Raw genomic sequence first — 20,899 nt, forward strand, 5'->3', positions numbered from 1 at the left:
TTTACTCTAGCACTAGTGTTATGGTATGGTGTGTATTGCAACTAGATCACTATCATTTGATCTGGTCAAATCTGGCAACTTTTGCAACCTGTTGCATTGTTTTTTTCTTTTTTCTTTTATAGTATTTGTTTTGGTTTATTTTTTAAATATAAAAAATATTAAGTATACATTTTATTTTTATTCTCTATTAAAGTATTGTTTTTCTTCAGTAAACTTTCCATTTAGTTAATTCCCATTTTTATTGACATTCAATTGCAGCTAATTGGCTAAATCATAACCTCATGGCCTGTGCGGTGAATGCTGATTGGTTTGGTTGCTGATGACATCACCTGATCGTGGGTGGTGTTTGGTTGGACACAGGGTGTGCATGCCAGCTGCTGATTGGTGATTGGTGGTTGTTGCAGTAACAGTGCCCTCTCCTGACAGGTAGAGCAACTGAAGGACGAACTGGCGCAGAGCGAAGCGCAGGGCGAGGAGCTGAAAAAGCGGGCGGCTGAGCTGCAGCAAGAGGTCTCTGCTGTAAGAAACCCAGAGAACCGGCTTAAAAACACGCACAGCTCTGCTTCCCTCACCAGAGAGAGCCTCTGTCTCACCCACTCAGACCCCAGATAGAGATTCACTCTAAGCCCGCTGACTGACTGGCATTTTAGCTCAAGGCCTTTTTTTCTGCAAGAGATTCGCTGTATTAATGTCTGATTTTTAGAAGCCTTGAAGGCCAAGGCGAATTTATTATTTTAGACATTTTTTAATAACTATTTTCATATATTATTAATGCCTTCTGCTTAAAAGCTTTTTTTGTAATAGGAAAAAAAATAAAAATAATTTTACCACATCCCCCATATTTTTTATTGTAACTCCAGGTGCTCTGGTAAAAAAATAAAAAATCTACTTGCCCCTTGTTATCCGTAAGTATAGTGGAAAGGAAAGTTTGTTGAGAAAAATAAAATGAGCTAATTTTGTGTTTGCATACATCAAAATATAAATCTTATACTGTAATTTTATTTTAGAATTATTTCAATTACTAAAAATCAACAATAGTTTTCGATTTGGGTAATGATAACAACAATGACTGTATGTATCAGTTACATATTCGGCATTGGTGCGTCTCAATATTCTCAATATTAGTGGTCAGTCAGTATACTGTAGGTTTTTTTTTATGATTGACCACCTTTTTTATTTACAATGCCGTTTAAACACAAATTAAAAAGAAAGTAATAGCAAATGTGCTCTTGGACACAAAGATAAACAGTCCCAACACTTGACAGGATGATCAGTGATTGGAGGGAACAGTGTGAAAAGGTCAATAATATTCACTTTCGCGTCTCGACTGCATATCTGTAGCTGCCTGTCTTCACAATAACAGGATCGGTGGGCGGCAGCGGTTCAGGCCGGTGGCTGAAGTCTCAGGGTTTCTCTGATCAGGAAAGCAGAGTTGCCCAATGCTGTGCTGAAAGGTCGGACGCCACACTAGACTCCCACGGTGCTCTCGCTTTCTTTCTCTCTCTCTTTGTAGCACTGGTTGGAGTAGAGCACTAATGTCCACGAGCCTTGATCTTTCTCTCTCTATCACTCTGAATTGTCTCTCTTGCCATCTCCTGTGCCTGTGCACGCCTGTCATTACTATGGTGACTGGCAGCCAGTAGAGTTACAGCTTTAGGCCATGCTAACCTGCTATAGCTGCCCCAGTGCATGCTGGGAATGTCAACACTGTGTCTTTGTATTGGAGATGAACACTTGTCTGTTTTATAGCGTCTTAACTCTTTGTTTACTGTCTGTTTATGGACAATGTATTTAAATTTGTACTTAATTTAAATGCTTGTGTATCTTGCAAGAATTATATTTTTGTGGATGTTTGTTTTTGTGAAAAGACTGAGCATTATGTGTTTCATGTGTCCATCTTCACCCTTTTTAACTCAATACATCGTTTTCTATTTACAGGAATTGCAATATGCTAAAATAACCTGATAATAATGATCTGTGTTTCTACAGTGTTTGATTCAACGGATTTGCAATTGAATTGGTCTAATATGCGTTTAGATTACCTTAAAACAGGGTAAAACTCCAATATCAGACCTGTCACTACAGATTTCAGTCTGTTTTATGATTTTAAGGTGAAACATTGAGGCATTTACATTCTGCAAAGGCTTTTTCGGGGAGATTGTGTTTGAGATTTGACCAGAGCTTCGAGGTCTGGTTTGAAGGACAGTCTTCCACATACTTAGACCGAATGTTTGTCTTGCACAGATTGACCAGGTGAAGCAGGATCTCTCCAGGAAGGACACTGAGCTCTTGGGTCTGCAGACTAAACTGGAGATGCTTACCAATCAGTTTTCTGACAGCAAACAGCACGTCGATGTGCTCAAAGAGTCTCTCACCGCCAAAGAACAGCGTGCTGCCATCCTGCAGACTGAGGTAAGGGTAATGTTATGGCAATGAATTAGCATTGTATGGTTGTATAAAATTTTGTATGGTTTGTGAATTACATGTCCCCATATATATATATATATATATATATATATATATATATATATATATATATATATATATATATATATACTATTTTTAATTATAAATGTAGTAAAATAGAATTTGTGCATTTTATACAAGCTTTATATCCCATTTATTATAATTGATAGAAATAATGTTTCTTTTTGTCTTTTGTGTTGATGAAATATTGAATTTTATGTATTTCCCTGCCTGACCATTAGGGGGAACTGTTGTATTAAACATGTTATTTGGCTGTTGTGAAATTGTATGAGCATGAAGTGCTTTTTTGTGTGTAATAATTCTGTTAGTCTATCATCACACTTTTTAAAATAATCCAGTGTTACCAGTGTCAGCATACGATTCATAGAGTTTAGCTGACGGTTAATGTGCCCTGACTGGCCAAGTAATACTGGGTTCCTGTACATTGTCATGAATAATAGTGTTTTAATGTACAATAAGTGTCAGTTCATGCATCTGGATGAGCTTTGTGCTTGTGTATTTCAGGTTGATGCTCTGCGTTTACGTCTGGAGGAGAAGGAGGCTACGCTTAATAAAAAGAGCAAGCAGATTCAGGAAATGTCAGAGGAGAAGGGCACCCTGAACGGAGAAATTCACGACCTCAAAGACATGCTTGACGTCAAGGAGCGCAAGGTCATCGTGCTTCAGAAGAAGGTAAATGATAGGCACTGCAGCAAAATTGATTGTTGCCTAAAATCGAATCACTCTGGGTAGGAAATAAAACATTGTGGTCAAAAAAAACTTTTGCATTGCGGCAGTGTATGCATTTGTAAACATCATTGTGCCCTACAAACAGTCATTTTCTCCTCCTGAACATAGATGGCACTGTTAGGCCGCGTTTGACGAGCTCTGGCAAAATGCTTGAGACCAGCCTCACCAAACATCCCTTTGTGTAAATTTAGGATTTCTAAAAGTAGGGAAAAGTTGTGTTTGTGATGGCGACGCAGTCTCCTGTTCTCAGAAATGACACACACAGGCCGTTAACTCAGGCTAACTACGGGCTCCTAGGTTTATACGTCTGTTCTGCATCTTTCATATCCATGCAACAGCTGTTTGCTTCTCCCTCGAACCCACGTCCGATATACAGGAAGCCGTAGGTTTCGCCGTTCCTGTCGACATCGCTTTTCATCATCGATATTTAGGGTGCAGCTTTGAACTTCATTTCACAATATACAATCTTTGACAGAAATCTGCACTCAAACGGTGCCAGGTCCAAACTATCACTGACATGTTTTGAGCTCGTCGTACCGTACTCTTTGAGTTTGTCAGAGGCTGTTTCCATATGGATTGTCTGTAGCTGGTCGTCCCATGAGGCAATGCTTCGGTGGTCAAATCCGACTATCAGTTTCAGTTCTTCCGCGCAGAGATCAAACAAGCCCCCCATCTGCAGGCTCATTAATCTTGAGTTAGGGATAGTCTGAGTGCAGAGAACCCACCGTGAGCTCACCTTTATTAGGAAAACAGGAAGTTGTGTATCTCTCTAATGGACATTCCAGGGATAATGTTGCAAATCATGCTCCTAAGATCACTGTAACTTGTGTCATATGTTATTTTACAACTAAGTTTCCCAAAAAAAGCACATGGATCATTTGCTATGAAGTACAACTCAAGTATGTTTGCTTGAATGGATAAAAGCTCTACCTCTTTGAATTACGCTCCTTTATTACAGGAAGCGTGCTGACTGATAATCGTTACCTTGGAAGACCTATAAAAGTTGTAAATTGTGATTGTTTTTTTTTCTTTTCTTATACATTCTAATACTTTAGGATATCGCTCCAAAGTCAAATGCTTTTTTTTTTTTCAAGTTTAAATTTTTATTATTATTTTTTAACTGTATTAATTTTTTAAATAATTTAAATATTTTACACCTACACAATATGCACACATACACACACACACACACACATAGTATTTTAAGGCTTTTGTGAATTTGAAACAAATTATTTTGTATACTTCTAATATACTTCCATGTTTTATTAAAGTGAATTGTGTTAAAAATAAGAAAGCTCAATTTCCATCACATATAAACAGATCATAGCTATAAAACAGTGCTTGCATACTTGCTGTTTGCCCTGAAAGACCTTTAAAGGTTATAAATAACTTTTTTTCTTAAAACAGACTTAAAGATACCACTTTAATGGCAAATTCTTATTAGTTTTTTGTTGTTATTGTTATATTCATAATTTAATATGTAAATTTGTGAATTTACTTTACTTTCAATTGCTTTACAAATTTTATTAAAGTAGATTTTTTATCATTAAAAGCACATATAAGCAGTTAACAATGATACAACTGTGGTTACATACTTTCTGTTTAAAAAAAAAAAAAAACTAATTTAATTTAAGATTTCCATTATTATTTTTGTTTCTTTTTTTTATGTGTCTATTTTCTTTCTCTGTTTTTCTCAACCGCTTTGCTTCTCTTCACAGTTTGAGTCTGAAAACCTCTCGGAGTCATCAGGGGCACGATGAACTTTTATAAAAGCCAAGCGCTCTCCCAAGCCACAGAAAGAGAAACATTTAGTTTCCATTATAGTGCCTGAGCCACTCTGTATTGCCCCAGAGTTGTTCCTAATGGCCATAACACATTGAGACAGTGCTATGAAGGTATGCATGGGGCTTCTCAGCAGGACACCATTCAACGCACAGGTCAAACACGAGAAAACGAGAAACTTTACAGAGCATGCAGAATTACACCCAGTAAGGAAAAACTAGAGCATATGTATTATATTGCATTTTTAGACACCTTTATGTCGCAGAATTTTCTCCTGAACGCGGAAGTCATGCCTGACTCTCAACCGGAAGTATGCTTTGCATTTCCGATCTCCAGTGTTTCTAGTCAAATTATCATATATTCTGAGCTGATAATCTAATGTTGAATTTATCCAAATGTTTTTAAAACCACATGGCTCCATAGCGCCATCACTTTACAGCATCACAATGACCGTCATTTGTCAGTGCCTCACTCCTCACAGTTTAATGAGTGTGTAGATTACACGAAGTTGCCTACGTTAACTACATTAAAAACAGATGGGCATTATTTAAATGGGTTCCTATGGAGACCAGAACAGAAGACCATCCAATCAGAAGTTAGAATTCGTAATGGCAAAGCTTTTATCTTGCAGAATTCTATATGCAAAGGAGCTCTGCTGTGATTGGCTGACATCTTAAGCAGTGCAAAAAATCATGGTGGTTGTGATACCAAAATCATGTTTATTTCTGCATCACCTAGTTTCCAGCTACATTGCCATAAACAGTTAGGCGACCTGAAGGAGGAAGTTTAGTGTTAAATGTTCAAATGTATCAACATGATAAATGTAAACTATAGTTCACCCAAAAATGAAAATTGTCATCATTTAATCACCCTCAAGTTGTTGCAAACCTGTATGAACTTCTTTCTTCTGTTGAAAACAAAAGAAGATTTTTAGAAGAATGTTGGTACCCAAACACTTGACAGTAGCCAGTTCATACATTTTTGGAACAACATGATGGTGAGTAAATGACACAAAGTTCATTTTTGGGTGAACTATCTCTAACATTTATCACGTTGATATGTTTTAACCTTTAAGACTAAACTTCCTCCTCAGGTTGCCTAGACTGTTTTTGGAAATGTGCAATTAAGAAATAAACATGACTTTGGCATCACAACCATCAGCTCATTAACATAAGACTTCTTAAATTTATATAAGACTGCTTGATAAATGATTGTTTTTGTACTGCTTAAAATGTCAGCCAATCATAGCAGAGCTCATCTGCATATAGAATTCTGCAAGTTAAAGGCTGCTATATAGACTATATACACTACTATGAAGTATTCAATTTCAGATGTAGCCAAAGTAGGAAAGAGAGCCTGTTTAATTACAAGGGTTAGTAAAAAACAAAATCCTTGTCTGTTTTTGATGTTAAAAACCTTGAGTAACATTACAAGCAGACTTCAGAAAAGTCTAATGCTCCAGATGTGTAGAATATGGCCTCTAAGTAAGCTACACTGTTTAGTTTTTTCAAACAACACTAATTTTGCATGTTCAAAAAGAAGCTTTGCTAGACGGTGTGTGTCTGTGAGTATAAGTGAGTAAATGAAAAGATACACAGTGTCCTGTGAAGTATGCATTCGTTCTCAGAGGAGGCCTAGCTTGGGTTGGTTACTTTTTTCTTGCACTCTCCTTTAATGTCTGAACATCATTTTTTCTCCCTTCCAGAGCTGTTTGGCTTTGTAATTGTTTTCCCAGTGCGAAGCTCTCTGCCTTCTCAGTGGCACCGTTTGTGAGCGAGTGCGTGCCGAACGGAGCAAAACACCTCTTCCAGCGGCAGCCCAGAGACTCGGCCCGCTCTTTTCCTCCTTTGTTTATATTCAGTGTTTTGTGTTTAACCGAACACCTACCCTTTAACAGCCTGGAAAATAACATTAATTTAATTTGCAACTGTCAGATAAGGTGGCAAACAGATCCGCAGTGGAAGCGGCCGAACTAAATATTGAAAACAGCGGTTTGGACGGGAATTCTTTCACAAGTTCACTGCAGGACAGGCTACAGAAAATAACATTTGTTAATGCGAGGAGGGCGGAATACAAGACGCAGTTCAGCAGAACTCGCTCAAGTATGTAAACTCCAGTCGAACGTCTTGATAGAGAGCAGCTCTCTTTGGCATGAGAGGGTAGCCAGAAACACTTTGTCTTATGAATGAAATGTCCTGTTTTTTTACCATGTCTGGGGATTTTTTAGCATTATTAAATCCAATTAGGGTTGCGGTTAATAAAAATAAGGTCGATCTGCATCTTATTTTGAAACACAATGTTTAAATTACAGCACATAAATTCTGTTCTTCAGACGACACCAAAGAAATGAAACCTGTTTGTTGACTCTGTGGTCAGAGTTTCGCTCTATCCAGATGTAATAAACACCCAATATTTAGCGTTGCTCAATGAATTTGTCTGCAAACTTTCGAAACACAATCCGGGACATTGAGGTTCTTGCAAAACTCTTTTATTGAGACACAATTTCATGAACCTCATGAACTTTCGGCAAATCCAGCAAATATATTATTCTTACAAGTAACAGCCTGCTAACTTCTGAACAAACTTGACACTTTGACGACATAAAACTGTCATCAAAGTTCAATGTGCATTGGACGGCACTTCCAAAGTTTGGGGGTCAGTATGATTTTATGTTTTGAAAGAAATTAATACTTTTATTCAGCAAGTATGCATTAAAGTGATCTAAGGTGACAGCTAAAAAGACGTTTATGATATTATAAAGGATTTCTGTTTCAAATAAATCCTGTGATTTTAACTAACTGTTCATCAAAGAATCCTTAAAAAATGTTTTATGGTTCCCACAAAAACATTACATTATTTTCAACATTGATGATGATAATGAAATGTTTCTTGAGTTCTTTCATTACTTTATTCTTTGACACTGAAGAATGAAGTAATTGCTGCTGAAAATTATTATTATTATTATTCCTTTATTTAACATGGGGAAATCATATTGAGACTATGTATATTTAAATAAAATATATTAAATGCATTAAAAAAATTATATTTTATAGGTGTAAAATATTTTCATTAAAAATATTCCAAATATATTTAAACCCAAAACTGTTATTGTAAATTTAAATTTGAAAACATTTACTGTGTTTTAGTTCACAAATGCAGCTTTTTTTCTTACCAACCCTAAACTTTTGAACAGTAATGTACAGCAAACCAAAAGAGTCATCATAGTTGTTTTATTTTAACAACAGTGATTTAAAATCCATGCAGCGGTTTGTGATTGGCTGAAACCACATTTTTAGTTTTTGCGCCAGTAGAATTGAGAGTTTTACTTCATTAACAATGACTCACCGCGCATGTAACGTTTCAACATGTATTATGAAATGTATCGTATTCCAGTATTTTATTGAAGGATGTCCCCGTGTGCATTCACAGAGGGTTTGGGCTAAACCCTGAACATTCACTGACCCCACAACCACCTCCATGGATGAAGAGCTTCCGATTTGCTGCACTTTTAAAGGCTGGTTCAGAAAGCAGAACGACTGTGTGCTTTTTTTTTTTTTTTTTTTTTTTTTTTTTTTTTTTTCTCAACAGCTAAGAAGTTGAAGAAGGCTAACAGGCTTAGCACCACAAGGAAAGCCTCTTAAACAGAGCATGTCGGGCCTGAGTTGTGATCTTCTTCCTGAAAAAAAGAGCCTCTTACATTGTTTGCTACCATCCTTCAGTCGAGAGCGAGAGACACACAGACAGAGAGAGCAGAGCTTTAAGAGGGTGCATGCTAATAAGTGCCTTGTGTTAAAATAATGATAAAGCTCACATCAAAAAGCCAAGAGACTTAAGCCCCTAACAGTCTGAGAGAGAGAGAAAGAGAGAGAGAGCGAAAGAGAGAGAGAGAGAGAAAGAGAGAGAGAGAAAGAGAGAGCGATCCTCTCTGCTTTCAACTTAATTGGGAGAAAGAAGTTCCACAGAAGTTTCTAATTAATTGGCACTTCCTCCTCTGTCTCTCTCATACTCAGATTTTTCCATTTTAAAGTACATCATTGTGTTCAAACGCGTGGAGACAATGCAAAATACATGCAAATAAAATAAAGTTCAATTTGTTGCAATACAATTTAAACATTTTAATGCTACTAAAATACTAAAATTTAAATTTATTTATTGCAGAAACTGGTCCCTTATTTATTGTTGGGCAAAAAATAAAAGTTCACACATGTTTTAAATATACATTTTTAAATGTACACAAGCACTGTAAAAAAGAGAGTAATATTATGAAATAATAATAATTATTAATTAATAATTAATAATAATAATGAAATAATATTACTATTTAAAATATTTTTCTTTTTTAATACATGTTAATATAATTTATTCCTGTGACGCAAAGCTGAATTTTCAGCCTCATTACTCCAGTCTTCAGTGTCACATGATCCTTAAGAAATCATTCTAATATACTGGTTTTCTGCTTTGCTAAAACATTTATTATTATTAATGTCAATATGTTTGGATTTAATATTTTTTAGGATTCTTGATGAATATAAAGTTTAAAAGAACAGTATTTATTCAAAATAGAAATCCTTTGTAACATTAAATATTCTCAATTTAATGTGTTCTTGCTCAATAAAGGTATTCATTTGAATCAGAAAAAAAAATATTGTCCCTTATTCTTACTTAATATTATTTTTTAATGGCATTGTTCATATCTAGTAAAACAAACAAATAAATAATAATAATGATAATAATAAATTAGGTTACAGTAATTGCAATTAGCTTAGCTTTTAGCTTTACTGTTTCAGGTGGTCTTGCTTTTAAAATTATGCATTTAGAGATTCAGTTCAGCAGTAAAGCTCCCTCAGCGATATTACGTCTGTAAATTCATGCCCTTTAAAGCGCTTTGACTACAAGCAGTAAAACTCTGACCACCTTGAACTTTTGAGTAAATCCAAATAAATGTGTCCGTTGCAATTTATTATATAAAACTAATGACTCACAGTCACACAGTGGAATTTTCCTCCTGCTGTCACTTTGTATCAAACGAGTGCAGCTAAAGTCATGTGATCCATAACTAGTCGACACAGCCCTGGCAGGTCGACTACTGCCAGAACTAATGGACTAGTTTAGTGCCACCCCTAACATATGGTGATCAAAGCTGGAATATAAATTTTGACAATTTTGAAAATTAGGGAAAAATCTCTTTCTGTGTGGGAGTTTGCAGACACAAAGACTGGCGTCGTGCCACTTACCTGTCAGGTCTCACCCACTCAGGTGCCAAACTCCTCACACTCATTTGCATTACTGAGCAGTGTGTGTGTGTTCGACGCCACCCATTCCACTTCAACAAACCTCTCGCAAATGACACGGGATTCACGTGTGTGTTGCTAAATAAATCCTGACAGGTGGATCAGGACCCTTATGCAAATTGGCTACTTATTTATTTATAAACAAATAAATAAATAAATGAGCATGAAAGATTGATTTGCGCTTAAATTTTTTTTTATTTGAGCAAAAAGAGACTGCAGAGTGGTTTAATAGACTCTTCTGTTTTTTTTTCAAAGCTGTTAATAAAAGATTACCGGAGTACGTTTTACAAGAAAATACCATCTTTCTAAATGTCATTTTTAATAGAATGGGGTACTTAAAAAAAACTTAACAATTTAATTGGACATAAGTAGTAAAAAGACTATTATAGTATTTTCTTAAACATTGTAATTCAGTAATACATGTTTTAGTATGCAGTTTTCTTTGTTAAAATAACATTTTTAAAACCTTTTTAAAAAAAGTTCTAAATTAAAATTAAATCTAAATGAAAAAGAAAACAGAAAATTATATTTAAAAAATCTGTTTAAATTGCTAATAAAACCTGTAATTCTATCAAAATTATACTAAAATAACACTGTGAAGTATTACAGAGAACCCTCTAACAAAAAGCTCTGGAAACATCCAGCATACAGTTTCTCTTATACATACAGTATAACCTTCTTAATATCCATCTGCCTTCCCATCGCTCCACTCTGAGGGTTTGACATGTTTTGTTCGGCTTGCACATTGCATACAATTCTGATGCAACTGGCTGTAAACGCTCAAATTCTTTCACTCTGTGCATGTGTGCATGTGTGTGTATGTGTGTGTCTGCGTCTGTTGGCTTGTTGTGTGTCGCGTGCCTCTGTCTGTTTCAGCTCACACCACACCGACAAGCAGCAGATCACTAAGTGAAACAAAACACTCTTTAATAATTCAGATAACCCCCCCCCCCCATCTCTCTCTCTCACACACACACACACACACACATACACACACACACACACACACAGACACACACACACAAATCCCTTTAAGTCTCCATGCGTTTGGATCTCTCTGACGGGAGGCTGCTCTTTTTGTCTCGTCTCGTCTTTTATCCGCTCACACAATCTCAGATGAAACCGAAACCTGAAACAGGGCAGAAGAGCTTTTGGGAGTGTGTGTGTCCATCTACAGTCTGTTCTTCCCTCAATTTTAGATACCACGTCATTGAATTCCAGTTTAAAGCTTCTCTGAGATTCCCAACATGGGCTCTTTTTTTGCCTAATAGGCTCCTATTTGAACGTAATCATCATTTGGCTTGACATGGATCCCCATAATCTAAATCTGAATGTCCAGCTTCCCTTTACGAGGAAGATGAAGGCATTTTTCCTCCAGTAGCTCTACACAGGATTGCAGTTTTCCTCTCAATGCACTGATTGTTTTCTGAAATATAATTGCTGTTATCATATGACTCTGCACATGCATAATACGAGCTCAATGCAATATTCATGAGCGTATAGTGTGTGCGGCCAAAGCTGCTCGGTGTTCTCTGGGGGATGCTGGGTAATGGGGCAGAGGAGCGTAATCAGGTTGCGTTACACAACCAGGTTTCATGGGCGACCGCAGATGATATCAAAGGGAAGGAGGTGAAATGTGTGTGAATGTGTGTGTCGTCGGACAGGTGGAGCTGTCAGCTGTGTGTTTTTGATTAATGAAGGGCTGGAGGTGTTTAAGCATTCCTATTGGGCATGCACCGTTGTTTTTGCTTTTGGTCCACAAAAAATTTCCCACAATTCCATAGGACCAATCAGCACAACTTTTTTCCTCACTCAACTTTTCGCTTAAAACTAGCTGAGAGTAACCCCGACATCTGTCCAAACATGTCTGAAATTATTTAAAACAACAAACCCTGCCGAACTTTTTATTATTCGAGCAACAACGGTCGGTTTTTTGAACCAGGGCAAATTCATTATTGGGTTTCTTCTCACTTTTCCTTTCTGCCTACATTTGTTATCCTTGTAATCACTTTTGCCAAAACATTCACCCTTTTAATTAAATTCATAAGTCGACTCGACTTTATCTCTCTCAGCGGTCGGGTCGGAAACCAGATTACTCCGCTGTCACAGTTTTCTCTTGCTCTTTTCCTGACACTGAATAAAAAAAGCTTTTAAAATCATTAAGGCACTTAAAGACTTGAAATTGTGTGAAAACAAACTACAAAGGGAGAAAAGATGTGAGAGATGTGGTTAAAGGAAAGATTTGTAGTCTGTTATTTTTGTTTGGTTTATAATAAATGTAGTAATATAGTTTTAATAATTGAAAATAAGTGATTTTTCATTTCATTTTCAGTTATTTTCAAATGTCTCGAAACATGAATAAAAGGTAAATAGTTATAGTAATGTAGTAAGTATTTTATATAAATGTAGAATAATATGTTTTTTAATAGAAGATTTTTCGTCTACTAATTTTACTTTTTAGTATTTTTGATAACTGATTTTTTTTGTGTGATTTTGAAATGTCTGAAACATGAGTAATTAATAGTAAGAATTAAATAAAATTAAATATAATATATGCTTTATGTGATTTATTATGGTTTAAAATAACTTTAGACTTTACTTTCATTATTTTCTTGAAAACATGTCTTGAAACATGAATAATAGAATTATAAAAATATGTATTTATACTTTTTTAATGGAAGAAAGGGAATATTTGTAGTCTGCTAATTTTGATTGGTTTATAACCAATATAAACTAGTTTTCTATATTGGTTTATTAGTGTTCCTGTAGCTCAATTGGTAGAGCATTGCCTTATCAAGCACAAGGTTGGGGGTTCAATTCCCCAGGAACACGTGATAGGTAAAAAATTGATAGCCTGAATGCACTGTAAGTCGCTTTGAATAAAAGCGTCTGCTATATGCATTAATTTAATTTAATTTTAATTTATAACTATTAAAAATAAGAATATTTTTCATTGTTTTTTAATGTCTTGAATATGAATTAATAACAATTATAATATAATATAACAATGTACTGTATGTACTTGAAACATGAATATATATATATATATATATATATATATATATATATATATATATATATATATATAATAGTATGGTATAATTTTTATCTTTTTAAAAAATGTTTTTAATGTACATCAATGTGCCGATGTCTTGGTCATAATGTTTATTTTTGTGACATAAATCTCATTCTCATTGGCTGTGAGGCTCTAGCTATTGCAAACAAAACTTCTGCTGCCAACATTTCAGAAAATTGGTCTTAAAACAATTCCGTTCATATCAAAGACCCTATATTTTCTCTTCATCTTGAGCAGCCCAAGAACTTTTACTCTAAACAGTCGAGGTAGGCCTGCTGATAAAATGTGTTTGCACAGAGAGCGGCTCTATCAACGGCAGGTTGTTTCAAAGCAGCTAAAAGAAACAAAAACGGCAACTATTTATCAAATCCGTCGGCGTTTAATTGAATGTGAAACGGTGGACAGGAACAGTCAGTCTTTTCATTGAGCTGTCGGGACATGATGAATGGAGCGAAACGTGGAAATGCCCATCTCTCCTGTGCCATTCATCAGCTCCGGCGTCACGCACATGCCAGCCGCGCATGCAGATAAGGAAAGTTTATGAAGAGAATTAGTTCTGAATATGCTTCTAATGAGGTCATTATTTATTTTCAGCTCAACAGCGAAAAAAATAGATTGTTTTTAACCGATCCGTCCCTCCCCCCGTTCCTAATGTTGTTCCATATGGAGTGCTGTAAGTGGATATGCTGAAAATAACATGAAAAATGGCTTCACTTAGCCTACTCTGAGCTTAAGTGTGAGTAAATGTTGTTTATTGTGCTTTAATAGATATGTCTTCATCTGGATCAGTTCGATGCCGTAAAACTGTCTCTCCCTCTCGGTGCAGATTGAGAACCTGCAGGAGCAGCTGAAGGATAAGGAGAAGCAGATGACCAGCCTGAAGGAGCGCGTCAAATCTCTGCAGGCCGACACTTCAAACACGGACACGGCCCTCACCACGCTGGAGGAGGCCCTGGCTGAGAAGGTGGACACCCACGAACACATACACACATTCATGTTCAGCCACCGAAATTCATCAATGTCCTGTTGTTCCCTGTTAAGTTCACTACTTGTCTGTTTTAGGGTTGTCACAGTAGCAACAGTTTCATTGGTATGACTCTTGACTTTAAAGCGGCTGTCTGTCAGTTATACACTAGCAAATTGAATTGACATTACACAGATATTATTGCTATTGTTATTCACAGTTTTTTTTTTGTAATCATTAATTTTAGTATTTGTACTGGTACTGTATTTTTGTCATTCATACTCTGTTTGTAGCATTGCAGCTAGTTGAAGGGCTAAACAAACGTGCTGACATTTGAATCTTTAGCAGTAAATAATAACAACAACAACTGTTATTATTATTAGCCACACCAATTAATAACCACATTTAAAATGAATATGCGACCTAATGTTATTAGTAAACATTATATAAATTTATCCAGGTTTTATATTATTATTATTAACACCAATTAATAACCATATGTAATAAGCATGTATGGCCTAATGCTATTAGTAAACATTACATAAATATATCCAAGATCATCATCATCATCCTCAATATTATTATTGTTATTATTATTATTGTCACTACTACTAGTAGTAGTAATAGTCATGGCATTTTCTTACTACAATTAATATGTGTGATTTAATACTCATTATAAAATTAAATTAGTAAATATTATGATAATATTGCATTTAATTATTTGTTTGTCATTATGATTATGATCATTATTAATAGTGGTTGTTGTAGTAGTAGTAGTAGTAGTAGTAGTAGTAGTAGTAGTACCAGTACCAAATCATTATGTAAATTAGTTATTATTTATATTTAATATTTGATTAATAATACACTTGTTGTTATTACTTTGTTATTATTAATATTATTATTGTTATTATTATTTTATACATTTTAATGTATTACCTAACACTAATAGGAAATATCATATGAATAAGGTGTTTATCAGTAGTACAAATAGTAGCATTTTCATAATATTAATGAAATTTAATACTTTTAGTAAATATTATATGAATATTAAATTTAGTTGTTTTTCGATGTTTGTGGTTAGTATTATAAGTTGTAGTATTAATAGTAATTATGCAAATTATTTATTATTATTTGTTTAATTTATTAATATTACATTGAGTTGTCTTATTATTATTATTATTATTAGAAATTATTATCATCAATTGTGATATTATTAATAACTAAACTGTGTGGTAGCGTGTGTTTTCTCCTTCAGAGACATGATTTCACAGGTGCAGAAGCTGTGTGTGTGTGTGTGTCGTCGGTGAAGATTGCTCTGTCACACACCCTTATGTAAGGACTCAGTCATTCTCACACTACGATTGACCTCCCAGCAATCGCACGGATCCACGGGTCAATCCCCGTCACTTCTCATCAGCCCACATCACATGTGCGATTGTCTTCGCCAACACCTTAAGCTAGTTCACCGAACATTTCAGGTCACGAGCTTCCAGAATTACGCAGTTCTCCAAATCAACAAAACCCTCCCCACCTGCCCCCTGATCTCCAGCTCATGAATATGAATGAATTAACCCCGGCGGTTATTAGCATTGTCTTATGCACCCGCAGTTTGGCGGCGATCTGCTGTTCTGCTTTCCCCACATCATCTCGCTCACATACCCTCACGCGCCGAGGTTTGGGCCTCCCGTTCCTCCCAGCCGCGGGGCGGAAATTAACTTTGTCAGCCATCTGCATATTGAAAAAGAGCGCTCTGGATCTTTTAGTGGACACACATACTCAAACACTGGCGGACACGTATGCACTTTTGCAGCACGTTCCCATCACACAGACATTTGCAGAGCGTATCTGTCCTTCCCAACTTAAACGCATGCAGTTTTCCATTTCACACGCCTCGGATACCGTTCGATGCATGTCGTGAACCCGGTGAGAGTTAGCTGGCATGGTGATGAGCGGTCATGCTTAATGTCACAGCTCAGCGAGGATCGGCCAGGGAACGTCGGCTTGGGAGAGTGAAATACAGCCCTTGTGGTGAGAAATGCAGTGCGGGCCTGAAAAAGAGCAGTGTTATTATTGTCCGGTTCGGCCGCTCAGTGTGTGAGTTTTGGCCGGCGTGGGTGTGAAAGTGCTGGAGGCTGCCTCCATGATTCCAGCCGTCCCCTTTCACAGGCCATCGACTGCGAATGCGAGGCTGCGCCAAACGCTCTTTCCTCAGGCCTCTTATTGTCTCACGTTATTGCTCTGTGTGTTTCGTTTTCCTCTCGGAATTATAAAACCTTATTAAAGTGTGCATACAGTAAGGCATAGTAGCCTTTAACATCAGATCTGACTAATTTCTACTGAAGTTACTTCTATTTTCTGAAAGCAGACACGGGCAAATCTTCCAACACCTGGCCAAAGTTGACACATGTGCGGGATTAATGGATCGTACGGATAAATGTGTTCATTCAGATATGTTCCACTAGCCGTGCAGAGTTACACTTAAGATGGGAATTAAGGAATTGGTGTGCCTGCGCTTTCTAAACTTTGACAGGTGTTGGCCTGCTCTTGTTTTTGGGTAAATATTACAACCCTTACATAAATTGGAACCCAAATAACCACAAACTTAATTTCCTTTTTGTGCGTGCTACTTTTTTTTTTTAATCTAAAAAAAAGACACTGTACTATTGTAGCGTTCAACCTTCCATGAAACAAATATCCAACAATGTAAGCTTAAAGGTGCCCTTCACCCATTGTTTATTTATTAATAAATTAATTTACTTACTATTAAATAGATTAGATAATATTTAATAATAATAATAATATCTTATTGTGCTAGATTAATTTTTCTTTAAAGTATATACCTTATATATAATATTAATTATTATTTTTTTGAGCAACAGTGACAATAATAATAATAATGACTACTCTAGATTTAGTTTCTTTATTATTATTATTATTATTATTATTAATTTTACTTATTTTTATACCAATAATATTATTATTATTAACTCATTCATATTATTATTTTCTCACCTTCATGTCATTCCAAACCTGTATGGTGGTGTTTTTGAAAGTTTTTGAAGCTCTTCACACAGCTGTTTCCCATATCCGTGGTTCATAGTTACCGTAACCTTTAAATGACACCAAAAAGCACCATAAAAGTAGCTTAAATGACATGTACGCTTCATTACATTCCACCTAAACCATATGATAGCTCTGTGTGAGGAACAGGGTGAAATGAAATGTATGTAATTATGCATTTATGGTCCTGCATCAACTGTCGTACTTGCTTACCTGCTCAAGATTCCTCAAAATGTCTAATTTTGTGTTCCACAGAAGAAAGTCAGATGGTGTGTAACAACATACCTGTATATGGGTGAGTCATTTCAGCTTCAAAATCACACTTTTAACACGTCCTTTCACGTTTGTGATGTTTGTAGGAGCGTATTATCGAGCGTCTGAAGGAACAGAGGGATAGAGACGAGAGAGAGAAGAGCGAAGAACTGGAGAGCAGCAAGAAAGAACTGAAAGAGCTGAAAGAGAAGGTCAGCTTACTGCAGGGAGAGCTGTCCGATCGCGAGGTGAGAACTTGATTTTGCATGAAGTAATGAACAAACTAATGCTTTATTAAAGCCAATATTGTACGAAGTTGATGGTTCTTACAATCTACAGTGTTTTTGTAATGATTTTTACCATGTAGTGACATTGGTGAAAAATGACAGATTCATGTTGTAGGAGTGAATCAAATCATATCTACAGTCCAAAATCTTGTGTACAGCATCCTTTAAAGTGTTGATGACCATTACAGGAATAGTTGTGCCAAAATGAGAATTTGCTGAAAATTACTCACACTCAGGCCATCCATTCTGAGGGTGAGTACATTTTTGAGCAAATTTTGAGTGAACGGTTTCTTTAAACTGCTATATCATCTTGCAAGCATACGCTCAGATTTGTGTAATCTGTTTGCATATTTGTGAACAGAAGTTTGGGTTTGCGGTGTAATTATTGTAGTCATGAATTGTGGCCTGTACGCTCAGCTAAAATCCACAACTAATCCTAACACTCCTAAACTATATCTCTGCTATCGGGAGAACTGTAATTAAACTGTAAACTATTATTTTATGAATCAGCTTGATGTTTCTGTGAAATCTTTGCACATATTTGCAAAAGATTAGCCTGGATTGTTTCTGTATGATTGTATGATTATATCTTGCATTTGTGAAAGCAAATCAAGTTACAGGTTTTTGTACTGCGCAACAGCCGTTCAACTGACCAACAAATAGCTCAGAGTTGGGCGTCCAGCCGACATCTTGTGCAATTTTGCATTCATAATGTTAGTTCAGATGGCGGTTTTGCATTTATAACGCAGTTATCCTCTATACTGTGTCAGGTGTGGATTAAAGAGGTTGAAGCGGATCCCAGGCAGCATTAGAAGTGTCTTCCTTATTGCACTATTGGACGAGGTGCTCAGGCTTGATAGAGACAGACTGATTTCGCAGCCGTCCACACAACCCCAGAGGAGCTGTAGTGATGAGAACAGACATGCTGGACCCGCAACAATGTCAGTCCTCTGCGTGTGTGTGTGTGTGTGTGTAGGACAAGAAGATAAATGGTGGAATCTAAATGTGAGGGAATGGCTCCTCCCAGAGAGCAACTGCTCATTTCTCTTTCTGTCATCAATTCTGCTCTGTTGTTCACTTTTTTTTTGTCTTTTCTTCTTTTTTTTCCTTTTGCCGTCTATCCTTTCACACTTTCTTGTATTTTGTCTAGCTTCTCTCCAATAGCCTTTACGTCAGTATAAACGGAATAGTTGACCCTATAAATGAAAGTTTGGTCATCGTTTACTTACCAAGCCTGTATTTTATTTTATTTTATTTTATTTTCAGTCTTGGTATCAAACCAGTTTTGAGAACTGGATCATCAAATTGATTTTCAATGAAAATGATTTCAACATTCAACTCTAAATGATCCAGTTGTAATGAATAACAGCTCACTGGAGTTGGAATAACGATTTCAGTTTTGACCTTATGTGGCTTCTGAAGATTTGGAATATAGTGCACAGGTCATGTGAACTACATCATAACTTTTATGGTTCTTTCATGGTGCGTTTTATGGTTTTGGTCCTTTTTGTATGGTTTTGGTCTTTTTTTGAAGCTTGAAAGCTTCGGTCCCCATTTATTGTAATTGCTTGGAGAAGTGACCAGTATAATATTCAGAAATCCTCCTTCTGTGTTCCGTGGAAGAACAACAGTAATATGGCTCTGGAACGACATGAGGGTGAGTAAATGATGACCGAATGTTCATTTTTGGTTGAACTATCCCTGTAATGATTGCGTTTGCTTTCCCACAGCACTGTGTCTGTGGCTGTTTTATTATTCAGGTTATTCTTGTTTGCTGTGATCTCCACATTCCTCTCCGCTGTCTGTCTCTAGAACATGGGCGATGCACATCCTCACCACTAAACCTCTTCCTGTCTCGCCCCTTACAATAGTTAGTTCCTCTCATCTGTATCTTTCTTTTTCCCTTTCCATTTCCGTTTGCCAAAAGAAATTCCATATTTTGGGTGAATCTCATGAAATCACGTTTCACACCAAAACTGTAGAGAAAAATAAAATTATATATTCTGCATAAATAAAATAAAACCTATTTAGAGGATTAAAAAAATATGCTATGCCAAACAACGTGCAGCAGTGACAGTTTTCCTCTTAAATCTTCAATACTCTCCTTGATTCTCATTAGTATTTGTATTATTTTTTTAAACTGTATTACTTACAGTTACTGTAATACAACAACCATTCAAAAGTTTGAGGTCAGTAAGTTTATGTTTGTGATAAATCTTTTGGTGTACTTTTATTCAGAAAAGACACATCACATTGCTCAAAAGTCACTTTTATATTGCTACCAACATCTATTTCAAATAAATGCAATTCTTTATACACACTGGTCATGGAAGTAGGCTAAATTTTATTGTAGTAAAATACATTTTTTAATTCATCTGTTTAATTTGGGGATAAATGTGCCCCAGACATCTTAACAGTTTCTGTGAGATCCACCCATGTCCATTCTCGGCACGTGAAGCGCAGAGCATCAGTGTCTTAGATATTTGTGTTGGATCACGGCTGCTGTCCTGAGCGGCATGCGGCAGCCTCCCATCGCTCAGAGTCCTGTTATATCCCTCTCCTTGTTTTTCCTGCATTGTGTTGTTGGTGAACAGTGACCTCTTCACTCCAAGCTCTTTTGGTCTCCCCTCCCACGCTCTAATCATAAACTGTGGAGTCCAGCACATCCCATCATTCCCCTCTCCTGTTTTCTTTACCAACGCGAAAGAACGCGGGGCGGCAGTATGAACATTAAGTGTGTATTTTGGTCCGTGGACTCCAGTCGAGTGTGAAATTGTGGGGCTCTCCGGCTGAAAGCGGAAACGGCAGGAAAGGCCTCATGGATGGAGGGCTGCAGTTTTAACAGCGTGTCTGAGACTCTGCTTAAAAAAACAGAGAGCTGATGTACTGCATATGTGCAGAGGCCTGTACATTATAGCACATGTTATTTGTGATATTACTATTGAGATGTAACAGCTACTGTAACTTTAAA

At 36.3% G+C, this 20,899-nt stretch overlaps 1 protein-coding gene across 8 annotated transcripts in view; it reads left to right on the top strand.

Annotated features, from left to right (window-relative positions):
* erc1b (ELKS/RAB6-interacting/CAST family member 1b) overlaps nucleotides 1-20,899 on the top strand; it is a 203,923-nt gene that overhangs the window by 37,437 nt on the left and 145,587 nt on the right. For 3 of the 8 annotated variants that reach the window (XM_059510812.1, XM_059510805.1, XM_059510807.1), the window contains exons 6-10: nucleotides 427-519; nucleotides 2,245-2,412; nucleotides 2,992-3,159; nucleotides 14,192-14,329; nucleotides 17,749-17,889. In XM_059510812.1, coding sequence (XP_059366795.1) covers nucleotides 427-519; nucleotides 2,245-2,412; nucleotides 2,992-3,159; nucleotides 14,192-14,329; nucleotides 17,749-17,889 — 708 coding nt within the window. The remainder of the gene's footprint in view (nucleotides 1-426; nucleotides 520-2,244; nucleotides 2,413-2,991; nucleotides 3,160-14,191; nucleotides 14,330-17,748; nucleotides 17,890-20,899) is intronic. The other 5 variants (XM_059510809.1, XM_059510813.1, XM_059510810.1 and 2 more) reach the window with 2 other exon arrangements.

This window comes from Carassius carassius, chromosome 26 (assembly GCF_963082965.1).
Source record: "Carassius carassius chromosome 26, fCarCar2.1, whole genome shotgun sequence".
Taxonomy (NCBI): Eukaryota; Metazoa; Chordata; class Actinopteri; order Cypriniformes; family Cyprinidae; genus Carassius; species Carassius carassius.